This window comes from Pristiophorus japonicus, chromosome 3, assembly GCF_044704955.1.
Source record: "Pristiophorus japonicus isolate sPriJap1 chromosome 3, sPriJap1.hap1, whole genome shotgun sequence".
Taxonomy (NCBI): Eukaryota; Metazoa; Chordata; class Chondrichthyes; family Pristiophoridae; genus Pristiophorus; species Pristiophorus japonicus.
Genome location: NC_091979.1, coordinates 80,566,176 through 80,589,679, shown reverse-complemented (window position 1 = coordinate 80,589,679; position 23,504 = coordinate 80,566,176). Strand labels below are relative to the sequence as shown.

General features: G+C 41.1%; 1 protein-coding gene across 1 annotated transcript in view; it reads right to left on the bottom strand.

Moving 5' to 3' along the window:
* The window catches only part of heg1 (heart development protein with EGF-like domains 1), a 142,506-nt gene that overhangs the window by 59,607 nt on the left and 59,395 nt on the right, over window positions 1-23,504 (bottom strand). Inside the window, 3 exon segments of the mRNA XM_070875499.1 lie at window positions 2,815-3,893; window positions 4,026-4,610; window positions 4,671-6,477. Coding sequence (XP_070731600.1) covers window positions 2,815-3,893; window positions 4,026-4,610; window positions 4,671-6,477 — 3,471 coding nt within the window.

Below are 23,504 nucleotides of genomic sequence, written 5' to 3'. Positions count from 1 at the left end.
ATATCCTGGGAACAGCAGCCGTCCCAGTAAGATAACTTTTAAAAAATAATTGTTAGTTCCCTAGTGAGCCAGCGGAGCAGGACTGTTTCTGTGGGCCCTCCAAGGAAACCTTGGGCCTCCCGTGCCCCGGGACCCCCCCACTCAGGATTCCTCTCCTGGAGCACTTACCTAATGCCAGGTCCCTGGTGGCAACCTCCTTCCCGGCCATTCAGCAAAACTGACCACGAACGAGTGCTCATTGCTTTCTACCTTCAGCCAATTTTGTATCCATTTCCAGGATTTGAGTTTGTCAAGTAGCCTTTTATGCAGGACTTTGTCAAATGCATTCTGGAAATTTAGAAACACCATGTCGTAGAGCTTTCCACAATCCATTTGGGATGGTACTTCCTCAAAAAAACTTGCGAAGGGAGGATTGACTCAATCTTCCCCTTCTGAATCCACGTTGGCTATGGTTTACGAGGCTTTAGTTGTTCCTTCAATTCATCAATTTTTAGCCATTTTTAAATTCTATATCCTGTTCTTGGGTATTTTTGACTCCTAGGTCATGTTAAACTTCATCATATTGTGGTCTCTATCCCCCAGAGGTACTACAACTTCCATTTCCTGTACATTATCTGGACCCTTTACAAATACCAGATGAAAATGAACACTGCCTCTTGTTGCTTACTTATATACAATGGGTTAGAAAAAAAGTTGTGTATTGTATTTGCCAACTCTTATTCTAAAACAATTGGGTTTTTCAAGCTATTTCCATTGAAACAACATACCATTCATATCTCTGTAGAGTAATTTGTCATCCTTCTCATGCCAACCTGGGCTACCTGGCACACTCCTAGGCCAGAATCTTACCAGCCCTGCGTGTGCGGGTTTGGAGGTGGGCCGAGATTGACAACGGGACGGGATCCCGCTCTGAACCCGCCTCCTTGTCAATTTCCAAAATGTTGGGTCTGGCTGGGGTTCACAGACCCGACACCAAGCGGTGGGCTAGCCAATTTTGATAGTTAAAAGCTTGTTAAAAGGTAATTAATCAGGATTTTACAATGTACTTAGCATTTTACCAGGTTTTTAACAAGTTTCCCAGAATGAGGTTATAAGTCATGTAAGTAGGTATTGTGTCAGCATTGAATGATTCACTAACCTGACAGCTGTAAATGGTCTATGAAAGGACCATTTCATAGGTCTTCACTTTCCAAGATTAGAAGCAGTTGCTTACTGCATTTAGAAGACAGACTGACCTTTATGCAGCTCATTGGAACAACCGCTCTCACTATTGACAGATCATTTCTGTCATCTCAACCTCACCTGCCATGTATACCATCAGCATTGGTGCCCTTGAAAAAATCTCACCTTGGTCTTCAGATTTCCAACACGATCAGCCACAACATCAACATTACCGGGCACACTAGCAGCACCAACATCCACACCAATCTTCACCGCAATCAGCTGATGCTACACTGGACACAGGACATCATCACCCATATACATTGCAGCGATGGCCTCACCATGTCCAGTTTTGCTACACTTAATACCATACACCATCGTTGCTATATGATATGCCAGGTTAGCATCACCCTATACCAGCATCATAAAGCACCCCTACAATGTCCAAGCCATTCCTTTCACACTCAACATTGGAGGGTGAGGGGGTTATGTGAAAATAAAGATTTCAATGCTTGACAACAGAGTAACAGAAAATTTACACGAACATTCGATAAAGCAACCATTTGCCTACCCTTGTGTGTTGTTAGTCTGAATGCTTGGACAAAGATGAGGGTGAGTGTGAAGAGTGGTTGGTGAGATGGAAAAGTGATAAAGTAGATAGAGAGAGATGGGTGGAGATGTAAGGTAATTGGTGTGAGTATGGAGTAAGGTAGGGAAGGCAGAGTAGTGGGGATGTGATGAGTGGCATAGGTGGATGAAGTTGAATGTGGCTTTGCAGTAACATTTTGTGATTTACTAAGATCATTGAAAGGTTTGCACCACTGCAGCCAGATCCTCTTGACGACAATCCTACTTGTGTCCTCTTGTACAATGTGCAACCAGGCTGGATTGGTGTCCTGGGTAGGTCTTTTCGCCCATTGGATGGGATGGGAATCTCCCTGCGTGCTATGACTCCCTCCATAAGCAGCCGTGCACCTTTGTTCAGTGGTTCTCAGTGTTTGCAGCAGCTCAGTGCTGTGGAACACTGACAGCACAACTGTCAAAATGAATGTGGACATGGCCTCTTTAAGGAAAGTGGTTGGTGATACGTCATCAGATAGCGTCATCAGACCAGTTTCCTTTTAAATGGCCAGGAACCTTGCAGGGCGGGCTTAACAAGCCCCATCAATGGAAGATTGTTCATACAGTGCGGGCTGGAGCGAGGTGCGGCCCTAGTGTTATCTTGGATTTATATTAGAGAAATCCACCTACAATCGCTCAATCTGCAGCTTTCCCTCTTTCATAGGATCAAAATTGTTTATTTCGCAGGTGTCCCTGACATATAGGGCTACACCACTACCGTTTTTATTCACACTGAATATTTCTATATTCATTTATATCCTCATTATTTAGCCATGTTTCTGATATTTTAACTACATGTAGACTGCCACAACAGCCTCTAGTTCTCGCACCTTATTCCCAATTCTTCTAACATTAATGTATATACATCTTAATATGGATAATAATTATTATCTGCCAGTGGAACTACAGGAACTTCAGTAATTAGTGACTAACCAGATCTGGTTAGGGAAGCATAAAATATACCACTTCATAAGTGATGTGAATTTTAAGAATGTTGTTTTCATCTAAATCACGGTCACGATTTTACATTACCTGTGGATACTGTGGAGATTTTTGATGTGCTGGTAACCTGAATCAGAGTTGTTGGTTCAGGATCAACTCTTCCTTTAGTAGTAGGAGATTTTGTGCTTGTCAGAATTCCTATGGCAGTATTTGAAATCTCTGTGGTAATATCTGAAATCCTTGTGCTTGTTAGCATCATTGTACTAATTGGAATCCTTGTGCTAGTTGAAGTCTTTGTGCTAGTTGAAGTTCTTGTGCTGGTCAAAAACTTTGTGCTAACTGAAGTTCTTGTATAAGTTGGTTCAGTTGTCTTAATAACAGCAGTTGTCGGCATGTTAATCTCTGTTGTTTTGTCTCCTGTTAAAGTACTCATAAAAACAGTTGGACTAGTCCATGCAGTGGCAAGTTCACTCCCTGTTGTACTAATTAATGCAGGCTTTGACATGTCATTGGGAACTTGTGAAATTGTAGTATATCCTCCAGCATGAGACCCAGATGTTATTATAATTGGTGCCGAGGATGTTCTTCCCCCTTCTCTAATAGGCAGCTCTGTGGTCAAAAATGACAAATGGACACGTGTTGTCATAGACATTGCTGTTCTGAGAGAGTCTGTTGTTCTTTCAGGAAGTAAACTCCTCAGATTAGGGCTTGTTGTTGTTCTTGCAACTTGGGTTTTACCAAAACTATTAGTTTCTGATTCCACTAAATCTAGTTTAGAAGTATTAGTTGCAGTAAAATTAGAACTTAACTCTGTGAAATCATTCACTAAGTCTTCAGAATCAGACTGTATTGAAGACAAGGTTGTTGCAACCAAGTTAGTCATATTGAATAATGCAGACAGAACAGTAATATTTAAGAAATCATCTGTAATTCTGGGAAGTAAGTGACTTGTTGCTGTGATGGCAGTTACAGTTTCAGCACCTGAAGTAAAAAGGGAGTGACTTGTTGATCTTGAACTATTTGTATGAGTATCAACTGACTGTTCAGAAGGTATACCTAGTGACCTTAATGCATCTGAACCATTGGTAACATAATTAAAATCCATAGGTATGGATGTTGAATGTGAACGAGTTGTCCCTGCAGAACTATTTGTTGAAGTATTTAAGGATCTTTTAGAACTGTTCAATGAAATATTTAAAGGATTTCCAGAATCATTCAGGGAAGTACTTTGAGAGCTTACAGAAGTATTTGGTAAAGTATTTAGAGAGCTTACAGAAGTATTCGGTAAAGTACTTAAAGACCTTTCAAAAACATTTGATGAAGTACTTAAAGTACTTTCAGAATTATTTGGTGAGGTTTTGAAAGAGCTTTCAAAATAATTTCTTGAAGTACTTGAAGGCCTTTCAGAATCATTCCATGCACTACTTAACGAACTTTCAGAAACATTTGGTGAAGTATTTAATCTTTCAGAATCATTCAATGAAGTACTTAAAGATCTTTTAGAATCATTTGGTGAAGTATTTAGAAATCTTTCAGAATCATCTTGTGCACTATTCAAAGACACTTCAGAAACAGTTGGCAAATTATTTAATTTTTCAGAATCATTTGGTGAAGTGTTTAAGGACATTATAGAATCATTCATTGAAGTATTTGAGAACCGTTCAAAGATATTTGGTGAAGTACTTAAAGATCTTTCAGAGACATTTGGCGAAGTATTAGAAGAGCTTTCAAAAACATTTGTTGAAGTACTTGAAGACTTTTCCAAATCATTTTGACCATTATTTAAAGAATGTTCAGAAACATTTGGTGAAGTACTTAATCTTTCAGAATCATTTGGTGAAGTACTTGAAGATCCTTTAGAATTGTTCTCTGCACTATTTAAAGGCCTCTCAGAAACATTTAGTAATGCATTGAATATTTCAGAATCATTTGGTGATGTATGGGACGAGCTTTCAAAAACATTTGTCGAAGTACTTGAAGACCTTTCAGAATCATTTTGATCACTGTTTAAAGCACTTACAGATACATTCAGTGAAGTACTTAAAGATTTTTTTAAATAATTTGGTGATGTGTTTGAAGAACTTTCAGAATCATTTGTTGAAGAGTTTGAAGAGTTTTCAAAAACATTTGTTGAAGTACTTGAAGCCCTCTCAGAATCATTTTGAGCACTGTTTAAAGATCTTTTAGAATAATTTGGTGAAGTACTTAAAGATCTTTCGGAATCATTTAGTGAAGTATTTAAAGATCTTTCTGAATTATTCAGTGAAGTGTTTGAATATGTTTTAGAATAATTTGGTGAAGTACTTAAAGATCTTTCAGAATTAGTCAGTGAAGTACTTAAAGATCTTTTAGAGTAATTTGGTGAAGTACTTAAAGATCTTTCGGAATCATTTAGTGAAGTATTTAAAGATCTTTCTGAATTATTCAGTGAAGTGTTTGAAGATGTTTTAGAATAATTTGGTGAAGTACTTAAAGATCTTTCAGAATTAGTCAGTGAAGTACTTAAAGATCTTTTAGAATAATTTGGTGAAGTACTTAAAGATCTTTCGGAATCATTTAGTGAAGTATTTAAAGATCTTTCTGAATGATTCAGTGAAGTGTTTGAAGATGTTTTAGAATAATTTGGTGAAGTACTTAAAGATCTTTCAGAATTAGTCAGTGAAGTACTTAAAGATCTTTTAGAATAATTTGGTGAAGTACTTAAAGATCTTTCGGAATCATTTAGTGAAGTATTTAAAGATCTTTCTGAATTATTCAGTGAAGTGTTTGAAGATGTTTTAGAATAATTTGGTGAAGTACTTAAAGATCTTTCAGAATTAGTCAGTGAAGTACTTAAAGATCTTTTAGAATAATTTGGTGAAGTACTTAAAGATCTTTCAGAATTATTCAATGAAGTACTTAAAGATCTTTTTGAATAATTTGTTGAAGTGTGGGAAGAGCTTTCAAAAACATTTGTTGGCGTACTTGAAGTCCTCTCAGAAACATTTTGAGCACTATTTATAGATCGTTCAGAAACATTTGGTGAAGTACTTAAAGATCTTTTAAAATCATTCAGTGAAGTACTTAATCTTTCAGAATCATTTGGTGAAGTACTTAAAGATCCTTTAGAATTGTTCTCTGCACTATTTAAAGGCCTCTCAGAAACATTTTGTAAAGTACTGAATATTTCAGAATCATTCAGTGAAATACTTGATGACCTTTCTGAATTGTTCTGTTCAGTACGTAAAGATCTTTTAGATCCATTTGGTGAAGTATTTAAAGGCATTTTAAAAACATTTGGTGCAGTATATAAAGGTCCTTCAGAAACTCTAGGTGAAGAATTTAAAGACTTTTCAAGATTATCAATCCCTTCGGATGTTTTGTCACGAAGCCAAATCCTAAATTCTTCACCTTTCCTTGAAATCTCATCTCCGAAAGGTGATGTGAAAGGGTGACTTATAAAATCAAACAAATCTGTAGATGTAACTTCTCTTGACGGTAATGTAGAATCTGAATGGTTTGTTGAATCAGAACCACTTGTAATATTTTCTTCGAATCCTGATATTGAAGCCATGGTAGGTGAATGACTTTGTGAGCTGTTGGTGACAGTTATAAAAGAAGTGGACAATTCAATTTTTTCCATAAATGTGCTATTAGTTGACATGTGCAGTTCTACTTCTCCAGTGGTGGAGATATATGTGTTGTTATTTTGAGAATCATGTATCCAGCTTTCAGACGTGATGCTACTGTTTGGCTGATTTCCATTCATAGGCCCTAAAAAACAAAGAAAATTCACTGTGATCAACTTCAAGCATCTCTTTGTTTTATGTACAATCAGCAGGATATTACAACTGTAATGTGAAAATGTCAAGCGATTAAAGTTTGCAACAGAAAGTTCCAGGACATATAATGTGTGGGTTGTTGGGCAAAGATACAGAGGGGGCGAAATTGCCCTGCACCCCGATTGGAGGCGATAATCCGCTTGGGGTGGGACTTCCTGTGCCCGGCGCAGAAGTCCCGCCCTAGCTGCTGAATTGGGCTTACCGCCCCTCAAAGGAAATGGAGTGCAATCTTGCGCACTCCACTTCCTTTAGGGGCAGTTCCAGTGACGCTAACGGGGCAAGTTGTGCAGCGCCGCTAACGCGTTTCAACGCCCCTCCCCTTCGCTTAAAGGGGAGGGCCGCTGTGCACTCTGCAAGGCCTCTGATGGCCTCCCCTGGACCATCAGCACAACATGCGACCAGGCCTGTAGCCTGGCACCCAAAACTGAGTGCCCGGCCGTACGATGGTGGCCCGGAGAACACAAAAAAAGAGGTAAATGAGCCGACAAAAATGTAAGATGGCGAAGCGCCCCGCGAACGGATGTCGACCAACTTTGCAACCCGCGAAGCGGGTGCTGACACCCGCTCGTGCCAGCCTCATGGGCCGCAGGACATTTTCCCTCGCGGGGCAGAATGTGATTGGCGCACGGCAATTATGTCATTGCCGATTGCACGGCTACGCAAAATCCAGGGAACTGGTAGCGTCCCCCCACCCAGGCGAGAAATGTCTTGCGCCCAGTTAGCACCCCCCCGGAAGTGCTAATGGGCCTCACAAGAAGGGGCAATTTCACCTCCAGAATGTCAAATGTGCAAAAATAAAATATTAATATTAATACCAAATCAACAGTGTATGAATTTGTACTGTTGTAAAACTTTGTCAATTTCATTTAATGTTTTAAAGAAGATTATGGTATATTATCTGATGTTTCAAAAATGTATATAATGGCACTGTATTGGACTGAATAGCAATTATACAGCTTACTCATAAGGATATCAAAAAAATACTGCTGCACATCAACTAATGGTTCCATCATGCTGATGAACCTGTGTATTAGAGCATCTAAATTGATACAGCAAAGCTTTAAAGATCCTCGATACTATGAAAAATGTTAATCTTCATCCATTCCATAATGTTAGAGTCCATTATTAAAGAAGCAGTAGCAGGACATTTGAAAAAGCAAAATTCGGTCAGGCAGAGTCAGCATGGATTTATGAAGGGGAAGTCATGTTTGACAAATTTGCTGGAGTTCTTTGAGGATGTAACAAATAGGTGGATAAAGAGGAACCGGTGGATGTGGTGTATTTGGACTTCCAGAAGGCATTTGACAAGATGCCACATAAAAGGTTACTGTACAAGATAAAAGCTCACGGGGTTGGGGGTAATATATTAGCATGGATAGAGGATTGGCTAACTAATAGAGAACAGAGAGTCGGGAAAAATGGTTCATTCTTGGGTTGGCAATCAGTAACTAGTGGGGTGCTGCAGGGATCAGTGCTGGGACCCCAATTATTTACAATTATTATTAACGACTTGGAAGAAGGCACTAAGTGTAACGTAGCCAAGTTTGCTGATGATACAAAGATGGGAGGAAAAGCAATGTGTGAGGAGGACACAAAAAATCTGCAAAAGGACATAGGCTAAATGAGTGGGCAAAAATTTGGCAGATGGAGTATAATGAAGTGTGAGGTCATTCACTTTGGCAGAAAAAGTCAAAGAGCAAGTTATTATTTAAATGGAGAAAGATTGCAAAGTGCCGCAGTACATCGGGACCTGGGTGTTCTTGTGCATGAAACACAAAAGGATAGTATGCAGGTACAGCAATTGATCATGAAGGCCAATGGAATCTTGGCCTTTATTGCAAAGGGGATGGAGTATAAAAGCAGGGAAGTCTTGCTACAGCTATATATGGTGTTGATGAGGCCACACCTGGAATACTGTGTGCAGTTTTGGTTTCCATATTTACGAAAGGATATACTTGCTTTGGAGGCAGTTCAAAGAAGATTCACTAGGTTGATTCCGGCGATGTGGGGGTTGATTTATGAGGAAAGATTGAGTAGGTTGGGCCTCTACTCATTGGAATTCAGAAGAATGAGAGGTGATCTATCGAAACGTATAAGATTATGAGGGGGCTTGACAAGGTGGATGCAGAGAGGATGTTTCCACTGATGGGGGAGACTAGAACTAGAGTACATGGTCTTAGAATAAAGGGCCGCCCATTTAAAACTGAGATGAGGAGAAATTTCTTCTCTCAGAGGGTTGTAAATCTGTGGAATTCGCTGCCTCAGAGAGCTGTGGAAGCTGGGACATTGAATAAATTTAAGACAGGAATAGACAGTTTCTTAAACGATAAGGGACTAAAGAATTATGGGGAGCGGGCAGGGAAGTGTAGCTGAGTCCATGATCGGATCAGCCATGATCATATTAAATGGCGGAGCAGGCTCGAGGGGCCGTATGGCTTACTCCTGCTCCTATTTCTTATGTTCTTATTCCCCAATATTATCGAAGCCTAAACCCAATCTTGATCCTTTCCCATTGCTACCTAATCCTTGTTCTAATCTTGATTTTCTCCCCTACATTATCCAATTCTAGTTCCGATCTTAAACCGCTCCCCATGTTACTTGATCCTAATCCCAATCTTGAGATTGTCCCCTTGTTGTTCAATCCTAGAACTCAACTTGATTCTCTTCCCTTTTTACCTAATCTTGGTTCCAATTAAATCTCCTCTCAGCCTACCTTAATCATAGACCCAGTCTTGACCCTCTCTACTTTATCCAATCCTAGTCCTAATCTTAATCCTCTATCCATGTTGCCCAATCTTTGTCACACATTAGTAATAATTGAAAATTGAGTTTGCTGCAGGAAATAGAACATATTGTGGTTCTTGAAACTGTGATTTCTAGAAACTGGATACACTTTGGTCGGAAGAATGAGGAAAGGCACCATGAACTAAATGTTACAATTTTAAAGGGACGCAGGAACAGAGAGACCTGGGTATATATATACAAATCTTTAAAGGTGGGACAAGTTAAGAAGGCTATTAAAAATAGCCCATGAGATTCTTGGCTATATTAATAGAAATATAAAGTACAAAGCAAGGAAGTTATGCTGAACCTTTATAAAACACTGGTTAGGCCTCAGCTGGAGTATTGTGTTTAATTCTGGGCACCACACTTTAGGAAGGATATGAGGGCATTAGAGAGGGTGCAGAAGAGATTTACAAGAATGGTATCAGGGATGAAGGCCTTCAGTTATGCGGAGAGACTGGAGAAGCTGGGGTTGTTCTCCTTAGAACAGGGAAAGTTAAGAGAAGATTTGACAGCGGTGTTCAAAATCATGAATGGTTTTGATAGAGTAATAGAAACATAGAAACATAGAAAATAGGTGCAGGAGTAGGCCATTCAGCCCTTCTAGCCTGCACCGCCATTCAATGAGTTCATGGCTGAACATGCAACTTCAGTACCCCATTCCTGCTTTCTCGCCATACCCCTTGATCCCCCTAGTAGTAAGGACTTCATCAAACTCCTTTTTGAATATATTTAGTGAATTGGCCTCAACAACTTTCTGTGGTAGAGAATTCCACAGGTTCACCAATGAATGACAAACTGTTTTCAGTGACAGAAGGGTCGATAACCAAAGGACACAGATTTAAAGTGATTGGCAAATGAACCAGAAGCGACATGAGGAAAAATAATTTTATGCAGTAAGTTGTTGTGATCTGGAAAGAACTGCCTAAAACAGATTCAATAGTAACATTCTAAAGGGAATTGGATAAATATTTGAAGGGAAAACATTTACAGGCGATGGGGAAAGAGCAGGGGAATGGGATTAATTGGATAGCACTACCAAAGAGTCAGCTCTAGCACAATGGGCCAAATGGCCTCCTTCTGTGCTGTATCGTTCTATGATTCTATGTGTATTCAAAGACCAATATTATAATTTACATTACACCCAAAATGATGGGTGATCAAGAACATTCTAACAGCAATAAAATATGTCAAATATAATTCAACATTTCATAAAGGATAGATGTTTACCAGACTAATTTGGCCCAATTTAACAAGTAGATTTTATCTGCCATATTAATGCTATAATCTTGATATTTGGAGGCCTCGGTGAAAGGGAATTAAAGGTATCCTTACACTACATGAGTATCATCACATTACAGTTTACACTGTACAATGGAGTACATGACACACAGGTTGGTAAATAAATGCGCATCTGTACCTCGTATTCAGCTGTTTGTATTTTATTCAAGTACTTGTGACGACACTAATAATTTCCCACACATAGAACATAGACAGTATATAATCTATACATGTTATTACATGGCAATATTTGAATGAGGGTGTTTATTAAACTGGCCGACAAATTGGCTTTGCGTCCGAAACCGGTACAAAGTGGGCAGCCTGCCTGGAACATGCAGTCAATGAGGTCAACCCGAGGCTCGCTCCAAATTGGACCTTGGGCCTCATCTGCATAAAACCAGTAAGCTATTGAGGATCAATTTCTCCCCTGTAACTCTAGATGGAAGAAATTGGAAAAACACTGTTGCCATTTTCTACTTTTGGGCTTGACATTTATGAAATTTATAAATAAAACGAGAGAAAAGATAAAGTCGTAGCAACATTGATGATTCTTTCATGCCCTGTTTGAAGTAATGAAGGTATTGCAAGGTAAATGTTATGAATTTGTACTCTCAGCAAAAGCATCACCTATTTGGATGTGGAGGATTTTAGTGGATGGGCCTGCTGATTTTGTGTACAAATTGCCAATTTCCACCCATTAACAGGCAGAGCTTCATGGCAGGAGTCCAAATTCATAAAATTATCTCTCAGATCTTCTTGTTTGAAATCTAACTGAGACTTTCGCGCAGGTTCCTATAACTATCTGCTAACTTGGATAACATCCTCCAACATTGAGCAGCACATCCACAAACGAAGAAATGTAATTCAGAGAAGAAGGGATTTCTTGTAATATTTTCTCCATAGCAAGACAGACATGGGGATGTACATCGCCTTCCAGTTCTTGGCCTGCTCCTTTCTAAATTTTATCAGAAATTCATAAAAAGTTGCTGACAAGTTGATAGATGTTACAGGATGGATAACAAACCCCCTTTTGAACTCACTTAAATGCAATGCAAGAACAATATCAGATGCAGAGCTAACCCAGAACTGATATATGATCCTCTGCACAAATTTTGATGGAATATTACACAGTATATTCCAACCAGGATCTTTTTAGGACAGGAGCAGTGTTACTCAGGGTAGGTTGATTATATATAATATAAAATGAAGGACATCAACTCTGTTTCTCTCTCTACAGATGCTGCCTGATCCATTGAGTGTTTCCAGCATTTTCTGTTTTATTCCACATTTCCAACAGCCACAGTATTTTGCTTTTGTAGGTTGATTATATGTTGTTTTATAAGAACAGGAGTGTTATACATGTACCGTACAATGCATTATTCTGCTGCTATCTGTCCTCATCCTTCTTGACTTGTCTGCAGCTTTTGACATGGTTGACCACTCTAACCTGCTCCAATGCCTCTCCACCATGATCCAGCTGGGTGGGACTGCACTCGCCTGGTTCCATTCTTATCTATCTAATCGCAGCCAGAGAATCACCTGCAACAGCTTCTCTTCAAGCCCCCGCATCGTTACCTCTGGTGTCCACCAAGGAACTATCCTTGGCCCCCTCCTATTTCTCATCTGTAAGTTGCCCCTTAGCAACATCATCCGAACACAGCATCAGTTTCCACACATACACTGATGACACCCAGCTCTACCTCATTACCACTGCTCTCGACCCCTCCAGTCTCTAAATTGTCAGACTGCTTGGTCCGACATCCAATTGTGGATGAGCAGAAATGTTCTCCAATTGAATATTGGGAAGACCAAAGCCATTGTTTTCGGTCCCTGCCATAAACTCCGTTCCTTAGTCACTGACTCCATCTTTCTCCCAACTTCTGTCTGAGGCTGAACCACACTGTTCGCAACTTTGGTGTCATATTTGACCCTGAAATGAGCTGTCGACCACATATCTGCAGCATAACTAAGACCACCTATTTCCACCTCCGTAACATCGCCCGTCTCCGTCCTTGCCTCAGCTCATCCGCTGCTGAAGCCCTCATCCATGCCTTTGTTATCTCTCGACTTAACTATTCCAACGCACTCTTGGCTGGCCTCCCACATTCTACCCTATGTAAACTAGAGGTGATCCAAAACTCGGCTGCCCATGTCCTAACTTGCAATAATCACCCGCTCAAGCATCACCCCTGTTCTCGCTGACCTACATTGGTTCCCGGTTAAGCAACGCCTCGATTTCAAAATTCTCATCCATGTTTTCAAATCCCTTCATGGCCTCGCCCCTTCCTATCCCTGTAATTTCCACCAGCCCCACAAACCCCCTCCCCAACCACCCTGAGATATCTGCATAGTGTCAGCTGTGGTTCAATGGGTAGCACATTCGCCTCTGAGGCAGAAGGTTGTGCGTTCTCAAGTCCCACTCCAGGAACTTGAGCACATAAATCTAGGCTAACACTCCATTGACGTGCTGAGGGAGTGCTGCACTGTTGGAGGTGCCGTCTTTCGGATGAGACGTTAAACCGAGGCCCCGTCTGCCCTCTCAGGTGGATGTAAAAGATTCCATGGCACTGTCTTGAAGAAGAGCAGTGGAGTTATTCCTAGTGTCCTGGCCAATATTTATCCCTCAATCAACATAACAAAAACAGATTATCTGGTCATTATCACATTGCGGTTTTGGGGAATTTGCTGTGCGCAAGTTGGCTGCCGCGTTTCCCACATTACAACAGTGACTACACTCCAAAAGTACTTCATTGGCTGTTAAGTGCTTGAGACGTCCGGTGGCTGTGAAAGGCACTATATAAATCCAAGTCTTTCTTTCTTTCTCCTCTAATTCTTCTCTCTTGAGCATCCCTGATTATAATCACTCCACCATTGGTGGCCGTGCCTTCTGTTGCCTAGGCCCTAAGCTCTGGAATTCCCTGCTTAAATCTTTCACTCCCTAAAGCCTCTCTACCTCTCTTTCCTCCTTTAAGATGCTTCTCAAAACCTACCTCTTTGACCAAGCTTTTGGTCATCTGCCCTAATTTCTCCTTATGTGACTTGGTGTCAAATTTTTTGTCTCACAATACTCCTGTGAAGTGCCTTGGAACGTTTCACTGTGTTAAAGGTGCTATATAAATACAAATTGTTGTTGTTGTTGCTCAGGTGTAGCTGTCTCGCTTTAAGGCCAAAAAGTCTAATGTTGTTAAGTAAACATAGGCTTAGGTCATTCAGAGATTAGTTGTTGATTGATCAGTAATAATTTAGTTCCATAAATTTTGCCTGTCAGCATGTTCACAAAAGATAAAATAATTAAAATGAATCATTTATTTCTTAAACAAGGCATTTTCTTTACATATACAAGGGTCTTTATATATGTTTTTAAAAAGTCATATTAAGATGAATCATTTATTAAATGACATGATCCTTCTAAGTAGATCCAACTTGTACCTAAATAAGTTTTTTTTGGTCGGGTTCTTGGAACACTACCTAGTAGTAGATATTTTATTTGCTGTTGTTAGGAAGAATGGATATATTTCATAAATCTAAAGATAAACTATGATTTTTAACTATTTAGACAGTGTGGAGGGACAGATGATTAAAGGAGTCACCAGCCACTCTTGTGCACCTCATGGTAAATTCAAGATCTTTATCTACAGGACCCTGGGACACAGTCAGTGTATCTCGCTCTGCACTGGAGAATAGTGCCAAAGAAAGAGTTAAAGAAGAAAAAGAAAGACTTGCATTTCTATAGCGCCTTTTATGACCACCAGATGTCTCATTGCAACCAATGAAGTACTTTTGAAGTGGAGTCACTGTTGTAATGTGGTAAACGCGGCTGCCAATTTGCACAGAGCAAGCTTCCACAAACAGTAATGAGTTAATCCCCAGATAATCTTTTTTTTTTGTTATGTTGGTTGAGGGATAAATATTGGCCAGGGCACCAGGAATAACTCCCCTGCTCTTCTTCTATAGTGCCATAGGATCTTTTACATCCACCTAAGAGCAAATGGAGACTAAATTTAACATCTCATCCGACAGTGCAGCAATCCCTCAGCTCTGCATTGGAATTTCAGCCTAGACTTATGTGCTCAAGTCCCTGGAGTGGAGCTTAACCCACAACCTTCGAGGCGAGTATGCTACCCACTGAGCCACAGCTGAAGAGGAGAAAAATACATTTAAAATGGGTAAAACATAAACGTAACTTGCTGTCGCTGTATTTCAATCCTAAATATATACATTCTGTTTCATTACATAAATGTTAATATATAACTAAATTCTTGTGTACAACAGATGTTTAGACCCTTGTGAAAAATGAAATTTAACTGGCTTTTGGTGCACAGAGAAGTTGAATAAAATCAAAATGTTTTCGGTATTAATTTACTATGGTCAGTGGAATTATTATCCAGTGTTGTAGCCATTAACCTGCAATAACCTGTGGGAAAATTTAGCTTCAGTCATTAAAATAAATTCAAAGCCTACTTGTACAGTCTGTGCTGCCACAGAAGGTGGCGCCATGATGGTCAACCATTTATCAACAGGCAGGAAACCCTTGCAGTTGACTGTTTTGAAAACTTACTGCGGATGCGGTAATTAGGGGTGGAGAACAATTGGCAGCAATAGGGGGTCTAGGTTAACAAAAGCTCCAGCACTAAATATGGAGGTGACACAGTGCAAGGGGATTTGAGATTTCCTTCCTATAGGTTGTTCTTTTAGAGACAGTGTTGAGAAGTCTTCAAAAAAATATATTCTTCTCATAGTTCAGACTAACAGAAGCTAGAGAGAAGCAGCTCCTGTTCAGGATTTCTTGTATTTCTCATAATAAAGTTATCAGAACATTTATAGCAATGGCACTCATTTGTGTCTGCAGTTTCCAGGCATATTGTTTTATAATTTCCTGTTTTGGTATTTGCCCTGAAGCAACAGCATGGGAACCTTCGTGATTTTGCGTGATTATAATTCTTCCAAACAGCCATTATTTAAAAATGGAAGATAAAAATCTACAGTTTTCAGTGTCTCCCTAATTTTAGCAATTGCTTTTCTTTTGAAAGTTGGTACAATTAGGTAACATTCTTTACTCTTTTCTGTGGAAATAATTTTCTGATCATTAATGTATTCTGTTTAACATTTAATTTTCTAGTCCTAGAAACAGGCGCTGGGTACCTTATTTGTATATGAAAGGGCCAAATGGCTATTTGGGCACAGGCCCGGGACACCTTTTTCTTTTGCCTATATCAATATGGTGGGCGCAGCGCTTCTGGCTCCTAATGAGCAGGCTTCCTGCCCAACTTATTGGAACCTTAGGCAGCTGAAAATGTTTTAGACCCTAGTTTTTAAATGAAATGGGGACTTAGTTCTTTTAAGTTCAGATATTTCAGTTCTGTACTGAAAGTGATTACACCACTGTACTGGTTACTTTGTTATAAATGGCGAATAGTTGGTTTCTAACAGAAGGCATGTAGCAGAAGGTCTTCCTCTGGCACAGGTTCAAGCTCCAGGTCCAAGCTGTGAACTGTATTTGTAGCAAAAAAGAGGAAATGGCTGCAGGGAGGGAGGTAGGACTTCAGCCTATACCAACTTGTCACTGAGTTCCCTGAAAGGGGAATAAGCCTTGTGGTGGGCACACCTTTTTGCCAAAGCCTCTTATATGAGGACTTTGATTAGGTAGCGAGTGATGGTTAAGCCTGATATGTGACACTGGATTTAGGCATCTGGACATCTGATATGACGCAAGTTTCTCTACGGGGGCCTTCCACCACGCTGGAAGCAGATGCACAATGTGTAAACTTTGAGACTTGGGATGACAGCTGCTAGCATCTGCTAATTGGCGTCTGTGTATGAAAACACATTCCTATATATCCAGAGCTCCGTGACTATCATGATTTGGTTGACAAGAGGCAGCCACATGCTGCTGAGGCTCCACACCTCCAACTGGAAGAACCAATGTTCAATGGAATGTGGTGTGTGTCCATGATGTGGTCAGAATTGTGACAATGCACTCACACATTTTGTGGTGAGTTGTGCTGCCTGCCATATTGCTTATGAGGAGCTCACGGGATGAGATGTTCACCTAGCAAACCTGTGCTTGTCAGTTGTCTAATCATCAACTAGCGACTATCCCTTTTGGAGGTAACTTTGGCGTTGAGGTGACTTGAAGATAATGCGCCTATGAAGAAAGTTTGAACCAAGTCAATGCCTTGTGACGGTAATCCAATACTTCAACCAGGCAGGTATATATTACTCCATGGCACTGTTGAGATTTAACGCAGTCAGTCTGGGTCAATAATGGGATCCTGGAGTGACAGACATAACAGTGGGAACTGGAATTAATCCTATTGATTTCCAGGTTGCCCTGCAAGCTTCAGTTTGCTAATCTGCATTTAAACTCTATGCAATTAGGTGATGTGCCAATGTGAAGAAGCAGCAAAATCTGCAAACGTATGGGAAAATGGAGTAAAGTTGCAACAACCTGACAAACATAAACACAATTCTATCTAAAGGATGCACTGCAGCAAGTTGCCAAGGTTTCTGCTGCAGCATTACCCAAACCCACGACATCCACCACCTAGAAGGTCAAGGGCAGCAGGTGCATGGGATCACCATCACCTCCAAGTTCCCTCCAGTCACGCACCATCTTGACTTGGACCTTTATCGCCATTCCTTCATCATCACTGGGTCAAAATCCTGGGATTTCCTGGCTAATAGCACTGTGGGAGTAACATCACCACATGGACTGCAGCAGTTCAAGAAGGAGGCGTACAACCACCTTCTCGAGAGCAGCTAGGGATGGGTAATAAATACTGGCCTTACCAGTGTTGTTCATATCCCAAGAATGAATCATTTAAAAAATAATGGATCCTTTTGTACATTCTTGGTACATTATAACATACAGTAGAAAGATTTAAATATGCGAAGAATTATAAATACTACAGTATCAAGTTTATTTTACTAAATTAAAATTAAAATTTTTTGAAAGAAGCAAACACGGACATAATCGCAAAGACTTTTCTATCATTGGCCTTAATGTTCTCAAGGCATCACTATTTATTTATGTATTTTTCAGTGTTGTAAACTGAAGAAATGTATGTATTCAATCTGCCACACAGCTGGGAGAGCAATGCAAATGGAACATGGTGCCGAATTACTGTACATCATCCAAGGAGACAATCTGTTCAAACCTACAGATAGATTTATGCCAAATATATTATTGCAATATATGCAGCATATGGTTCACTCTGCATTGAAACAGATCAAGTCTGCCTCACTTTGTCCCTCTGGAATACTTGTCTAATCGTATAACTATTCCAGAAAAACTCTTCCAGAATTGGAATTTAAAAACTCTCCCAGTGAAATAACATAAAAAATTAAACAATTTTATAAAGAAACAATCTTTATAAAGATTATTATTAATAATATAATGGAATAACCAATTAAGAGTAACTATTATGCAGAAAATAATTCAATGAGAAGTACTGAAAGGACATATCCCACAAATCCTAAGGGATTTGCAAGGGTAATATGCTTTATGATAACCTATAACCTAAATTATTTTTAGTATTACAACTTTGTTATTTGATTTATAACACATGTTAGTAATAAAAATAGATGGTGAAACTCATGGACACTGATGATCTGAGGCCATGTGGTAACAGTGGTAATAAAATAATTCAGTGACCTATTGCTTCGGAGCCTGCATGTGTTGTAGACTAACGTTTTTCAGAATACAACTCTACCTATGATTACTGTGTAATATATAGGTATCAGTTGTAAGTAATTCTGCTTTGGAAATCCTTAAAATGATAATATTAAATATTTGCTTTTAATTAACATAGCAACTTCGAAGCCAAAGAAAGTATAGTCTGTGGGATGGGCCAGTAAATCCAGCAGTAGTTTGTTTCTCAGCATTTGCACACCCTCACTGAGAAGCTAGGATTCGAACTCACATGCCGACACGGCACAAAAATTGCCTTCTCTCAATCAGGTCACTACAGGGTTACACAGCAGTGGTTGCTCTATCACAGGAGGCAGATTAGTGCTGCCCTGCAGGACCCATTGGCTGATTACAGCGCACATAAACAGTTGCTATGGGAATGTCCATAATCCAGCTGAAGGAGGAAAGGGTGGGACAGCAGGCAGTATTTTAGGAAACTAAAATGGGAAGTATATAAAGAAAACACTAAAGATCTAAGAAAAATACTACAATGTATTGCCAAAAGTGAGCCTTCACAATCTGAAAATAAATAAGCCCCAATTTTAATGGGAATTATGCATAGCCAAACCACCCTGACCATGGCAACATGAGGCCTGTGCGATTTTAATGCCTGGGCCTCATCTGCTTGCCCCAGTCAGCTGCCCGCCCAAAGTGGCCAGCAGGCAGGAATGGAATTTTGGGTGGGAACTGACACAGCCACCACCAAAGGAAGCCATTAGCAGCCTTTGCCAAGCCTGGAGTAGCAGGGGATTATGAAATGATAGCCAAAAATGAAGACAAAAGAAACCCCATGTGCAGGCTTGAGGCCACAGACTGAGTCAAGTTCAACTCTATGATGCATATTTGCAGCAGATGACAGAGCTCTGACTCTGGCTCTCTGCAGACCCAAACTCTGTGAAGATATTCTCCTATAGCCATTGCTAGGTAGAAACCACAGTGCCTGTACATATGGCTGGTGGCATCTTGGTGGTTAATCAGGCTTGGTTGCCTGATGATCACCGATAAGTGCCTTATTTCAAGAACTGCGATGCTGTGATTGTGATGCTGACAATTTGTCAGGCCAGCACATGTATCTGTGCTATTGTGCATGCCGTCATAACCCACCTTGAGATAGTGCATGCAGATGCTCCTAACGTCTATCAGTGAGGTCTGTCTGTAGATATGAGTGTGTGGTTATCAGCTGTGGGCTCGTCCACCCAGAATCCGAGATTAAAGATTCCAACTGGGAAACCCACTGATGCCAGTAATGGTGCTGCGCATAAATAAGACATTTTAACAATTGGCACAAAGGCTCAAGAGCAGCTAAGTGCCAAGAGTACAAAATATGGATCTCAAAATGATTTCAAGAATCTACTTTCCTATACTACATAGCACTTAACAGCCTTGGACACACCACGATAATAGACGATGACTTGAAGTGGTGTATGACCGGCGTAAAGGGCACAAAAGATGCGGGAGGCATCAAAATGCACTGCCACATAATTTGCATGTCATAATGAAGGTGCTGCCTGTTTTAAGTGGGAGCTTCCTTCAACCCCAGCCCTTTCCTCCAGCTGCCAAAAATCCAAGTCATGCACAAAAGGGATGGAGACACATTGTTACAGGTCTGCGATCCTTTTTCCTGTCTGTCACACCCATGAACTGGCATACATTGGCCATTCTGGACAGGAAAATATAGTTCATTGCTTCCAGAAAGGGGGGGGAAAGGAAAAATAGCGTAAAACTGGCAAAAATAATATTGTTTAGGATTCAAGAAGTAACGTAGGAGGGAAAGGAAGGGGTAGTATGCATGTGGCTTTTAAATGTTGTAATGCCAATGAAAAGCCACCAGTAGTATCTGTAAGGTATTATGAATACCATCCCTTTCCCCAAGTTGTCCACAGATTAGGCTTGTAAGAATTAACAGTGTCAGCTGTGGCTCAGTGGGTAGCACACTCGCTTCTGAGCCAGAAGGCTGTGGGTTCAAATCCCACTCCAAGAACTTGAGCACATAAATCTACACTAACACCCCAGTACATTGCTGAGGGAGTACTGCACTGTCAGAGCTGCCGTCTTTAGGATGAGACGTTAAACCGAAGCCCTGCCTGCCCTCTCAGGTGGATATTAAAAATCCCATGGCACTATTTCGAAGAACAGCAGAAGAGTTATCCCCAGTGTCCTGGCCAGTATTTATCCCTCAATCAACATAAGAAAAACAGATTATCTGGTCATCATCACATTGCTGTTTGTGGGAGTTTGCTGTGTGCAAGTTGGCTGCCATGTTTCTCATATTACAACAGTGACTACACTCCAAAAGTACTTCATTGGCTGTAAAGTGATTTGAGATGTCCGGTGGTCGTGAAAGATACTATATAAATACAAGTCTTTCTAACAACTAATTCTGCCTGAAAACTTTGCCTTCAGACCACATATTTGAAATGGTCAGATAGCAGCTCTTGGATTGAATAATAATTGGTTGATGCGTAAGGTCTGCCCATTTCTCGGTGGTACATCGTTTTATACCGCCGAGACCAAAGAGGACAAAATTGGTCAACATTTTTATGGCGGTCTGCATTGGACAGTATATATCCTAGTAGTCAATCCAGATCAACTTTCTCCTCGAAGGGTGGTGTGGCACGGAATTGCGCATGCGGCAATTTTTTTTTCCATTTTTTTTACACGAGCGTTTTACCCATGATTTTGGGGGTCAGTGGTCACCCGCGCAAGCGCAATGAGTTGAAGAGGATGGAAAGAGAGTGAGAAGGAGCAGCAAGCTAGTCGATGGGCAGTTACTTGAAAAATACAAGATATATTCCTACCAACTAATAATTCTTCAGTTTGAAGACTAAGAGATATTTAACAAAGCAAAAATCATACAAATACAAAGATTATGGCAATGTTAAAAAAATACATCATGGCGCAGGAACATCAAGAAGGAGGGGAGGTTGAGGGTGCCTGCCTTCGATGAAATGGAGTTACCTGCCCTTCTGGAGTACATAACAGAGAGGTACTCCGAGCTAACCAAGGGTGGTCATGGAAAGCCCCCCCCCCCACCCCCCCCAAAAGGAGTACAACCACATATGGGACGAGATCGACGAGGCTGTGTCCTCTAAAAGTATGATGGTACACACTGGGGAAAGGTGCCGTAAGAGGTGGAACGACCCTGGTGAGGGTAGCAAGAGTAAGAAATATTTTTATTTATGCACCCCCCCGCCCCCCCCCCCCCCATGTGCTATGTACCATGTAAATGTAAGTTCAGTGTCACACGGATGATGTTATTTATCTTAAGATTACAGCGATGTATTTGTGCTTTTCAGGCAATGACAAGAGGGTCAACGCAGTGCTTTTTTTAATGTGTGTGTGTGTGTTTGTGCATGATGTTAAATGGATTGAAGAGTTTTACTTTGATTTACTTTACTTTCTGCAGAAGAAGACATCTGCAATAGCAGCTGATCAGCATCGCACAGGACCTACAACCCAGGAGCCTGTGACTGACATTGAGATACGTGCCCTGTCCCTGGTTGGGGATAGCAACCATGCCACCACCGGCATTGGAGCTGACCTACTCACACAAGATGGTAAGTTGAATAAAATGCAACTGTGTTGCGGTCCTCTCATGTCATGTAACTATAACTGTAATGTTGGCCTGATGTAATGTAATGTAAGTTTATTGTACTGTAATGTGACCTGATGTAATGTAATGTAAGTTTATTGCACTGTAATATTGGCCACATGTAATGTACTGCAATGTTGGGGGGCATGTAACACAATGCATATATGTATTGTCTGTCTGCGATATGTAATGCAGTACTGCAGCAGTGGTGGACATTTAAGTAAGGCTGTGATAAGTCACTGTACTATGTACTCATATAACCCTGACCCCTCATCTGGTGCCAAGCTTTTTTAAATGTTGTTTTGTACTTCCAGACTCGGATGATTCAGACCACAGTGACACAGATGACAGACCCACTGCTTCCACCTGTGGCATCACCCAGTCCTCTTCTGACTTCACCACTGACAGAGATGAGGAAGACAAAGAGGAACAGCCGCTGATTCGGCAGTCGGTGGAGACGGAGGAGGATACACCAGCTCCATGTGGGACAGCTGGAACATCCCCCACCACGGAGTCTGTATTCAGGGGATTCCCCCATGGCCCCTCTGATTCTGCCAGACCAAGCCGTGCGCAGCAAGGCACCCCCAGTGCTGCAGCGCCTTTGCCGCAGCAACGGAGGTTGGTGCAGTAAAGATCGGTTGCTGTAGGCGTGTACCAGGACATGGTGCATCTGTCACAGGCCAGCATTGACATAGGTTGAGAGCTGCTCAAGGCCATGACGACAATAGCTACAAACATCGCGGCTCTATCAGAGCGGCAGTCGGAGGAACGGTTGAGTATGATCGCCACGATTGAGTGAACCGCTGACACCGTCGAAGTCATGTAACAATCGACGGGATCAGGACATGGCGCGGAACCATCCCCGTGCCATAGTAGTCAGGTCGACAGCACTTGAGGGTGGGGAGCTGACATCATTTTCCAGCCCTGAAGCCTTGCCTTACACATCGCGAGCTTCTCCTGAAGCCCCGTTATTGCGCCTGCAATGTCTGACCCTCCCTCCGCTCCCCAACGACAGCAACGCCACTTGGGGTGCGGTGCGGCACGCCGGCTTGGTATCAACACGGGGAGGTCCATGCCCAGGGGCACTGGGAAAGGGAAGGGCGGGAGCAAGAGGGAAATAGTCCCAAGGGTGGTGTAGCACGTCGGCGTAGACAGGGCAGAGGGCGTGGGCGGGAATGTAAAGGGTCTTTTTGTTGTAATTGAAGTTTGATTTGTAAAAGTTTATTAAAGTTATGACATTTTTGTTAAAGTTGTTATTAAAGTTGTTACAGTTGTTTTATAGTTATAAGTTTTACAAAGTTTTGAAATTGTTGTATATTTTTTATATTTTTACATAAACGTTTGAATCGAATTTAGGCACTCTGGTACAGTGTCAAACCTTTGGGGTAACAGTCATCAGGGTCCCAAAACGTAGCTCTCCACATTCAAGCAAAGCGTTCGTTTATGAGCTGCTGATGTAACAATTTTGCAGTGGTATGCGCTCCACGTGCCCTCCGTTGTGGTGTTGGGAGGTGATGCCATGGGTTCATCTGCAAGCTCCTCGTCATCCTCCTGCCCCTCATTGTCCTCTTCTTCCTCCCTCTGCACTCTCTCCTCAGGTGGTCCTGCAGCC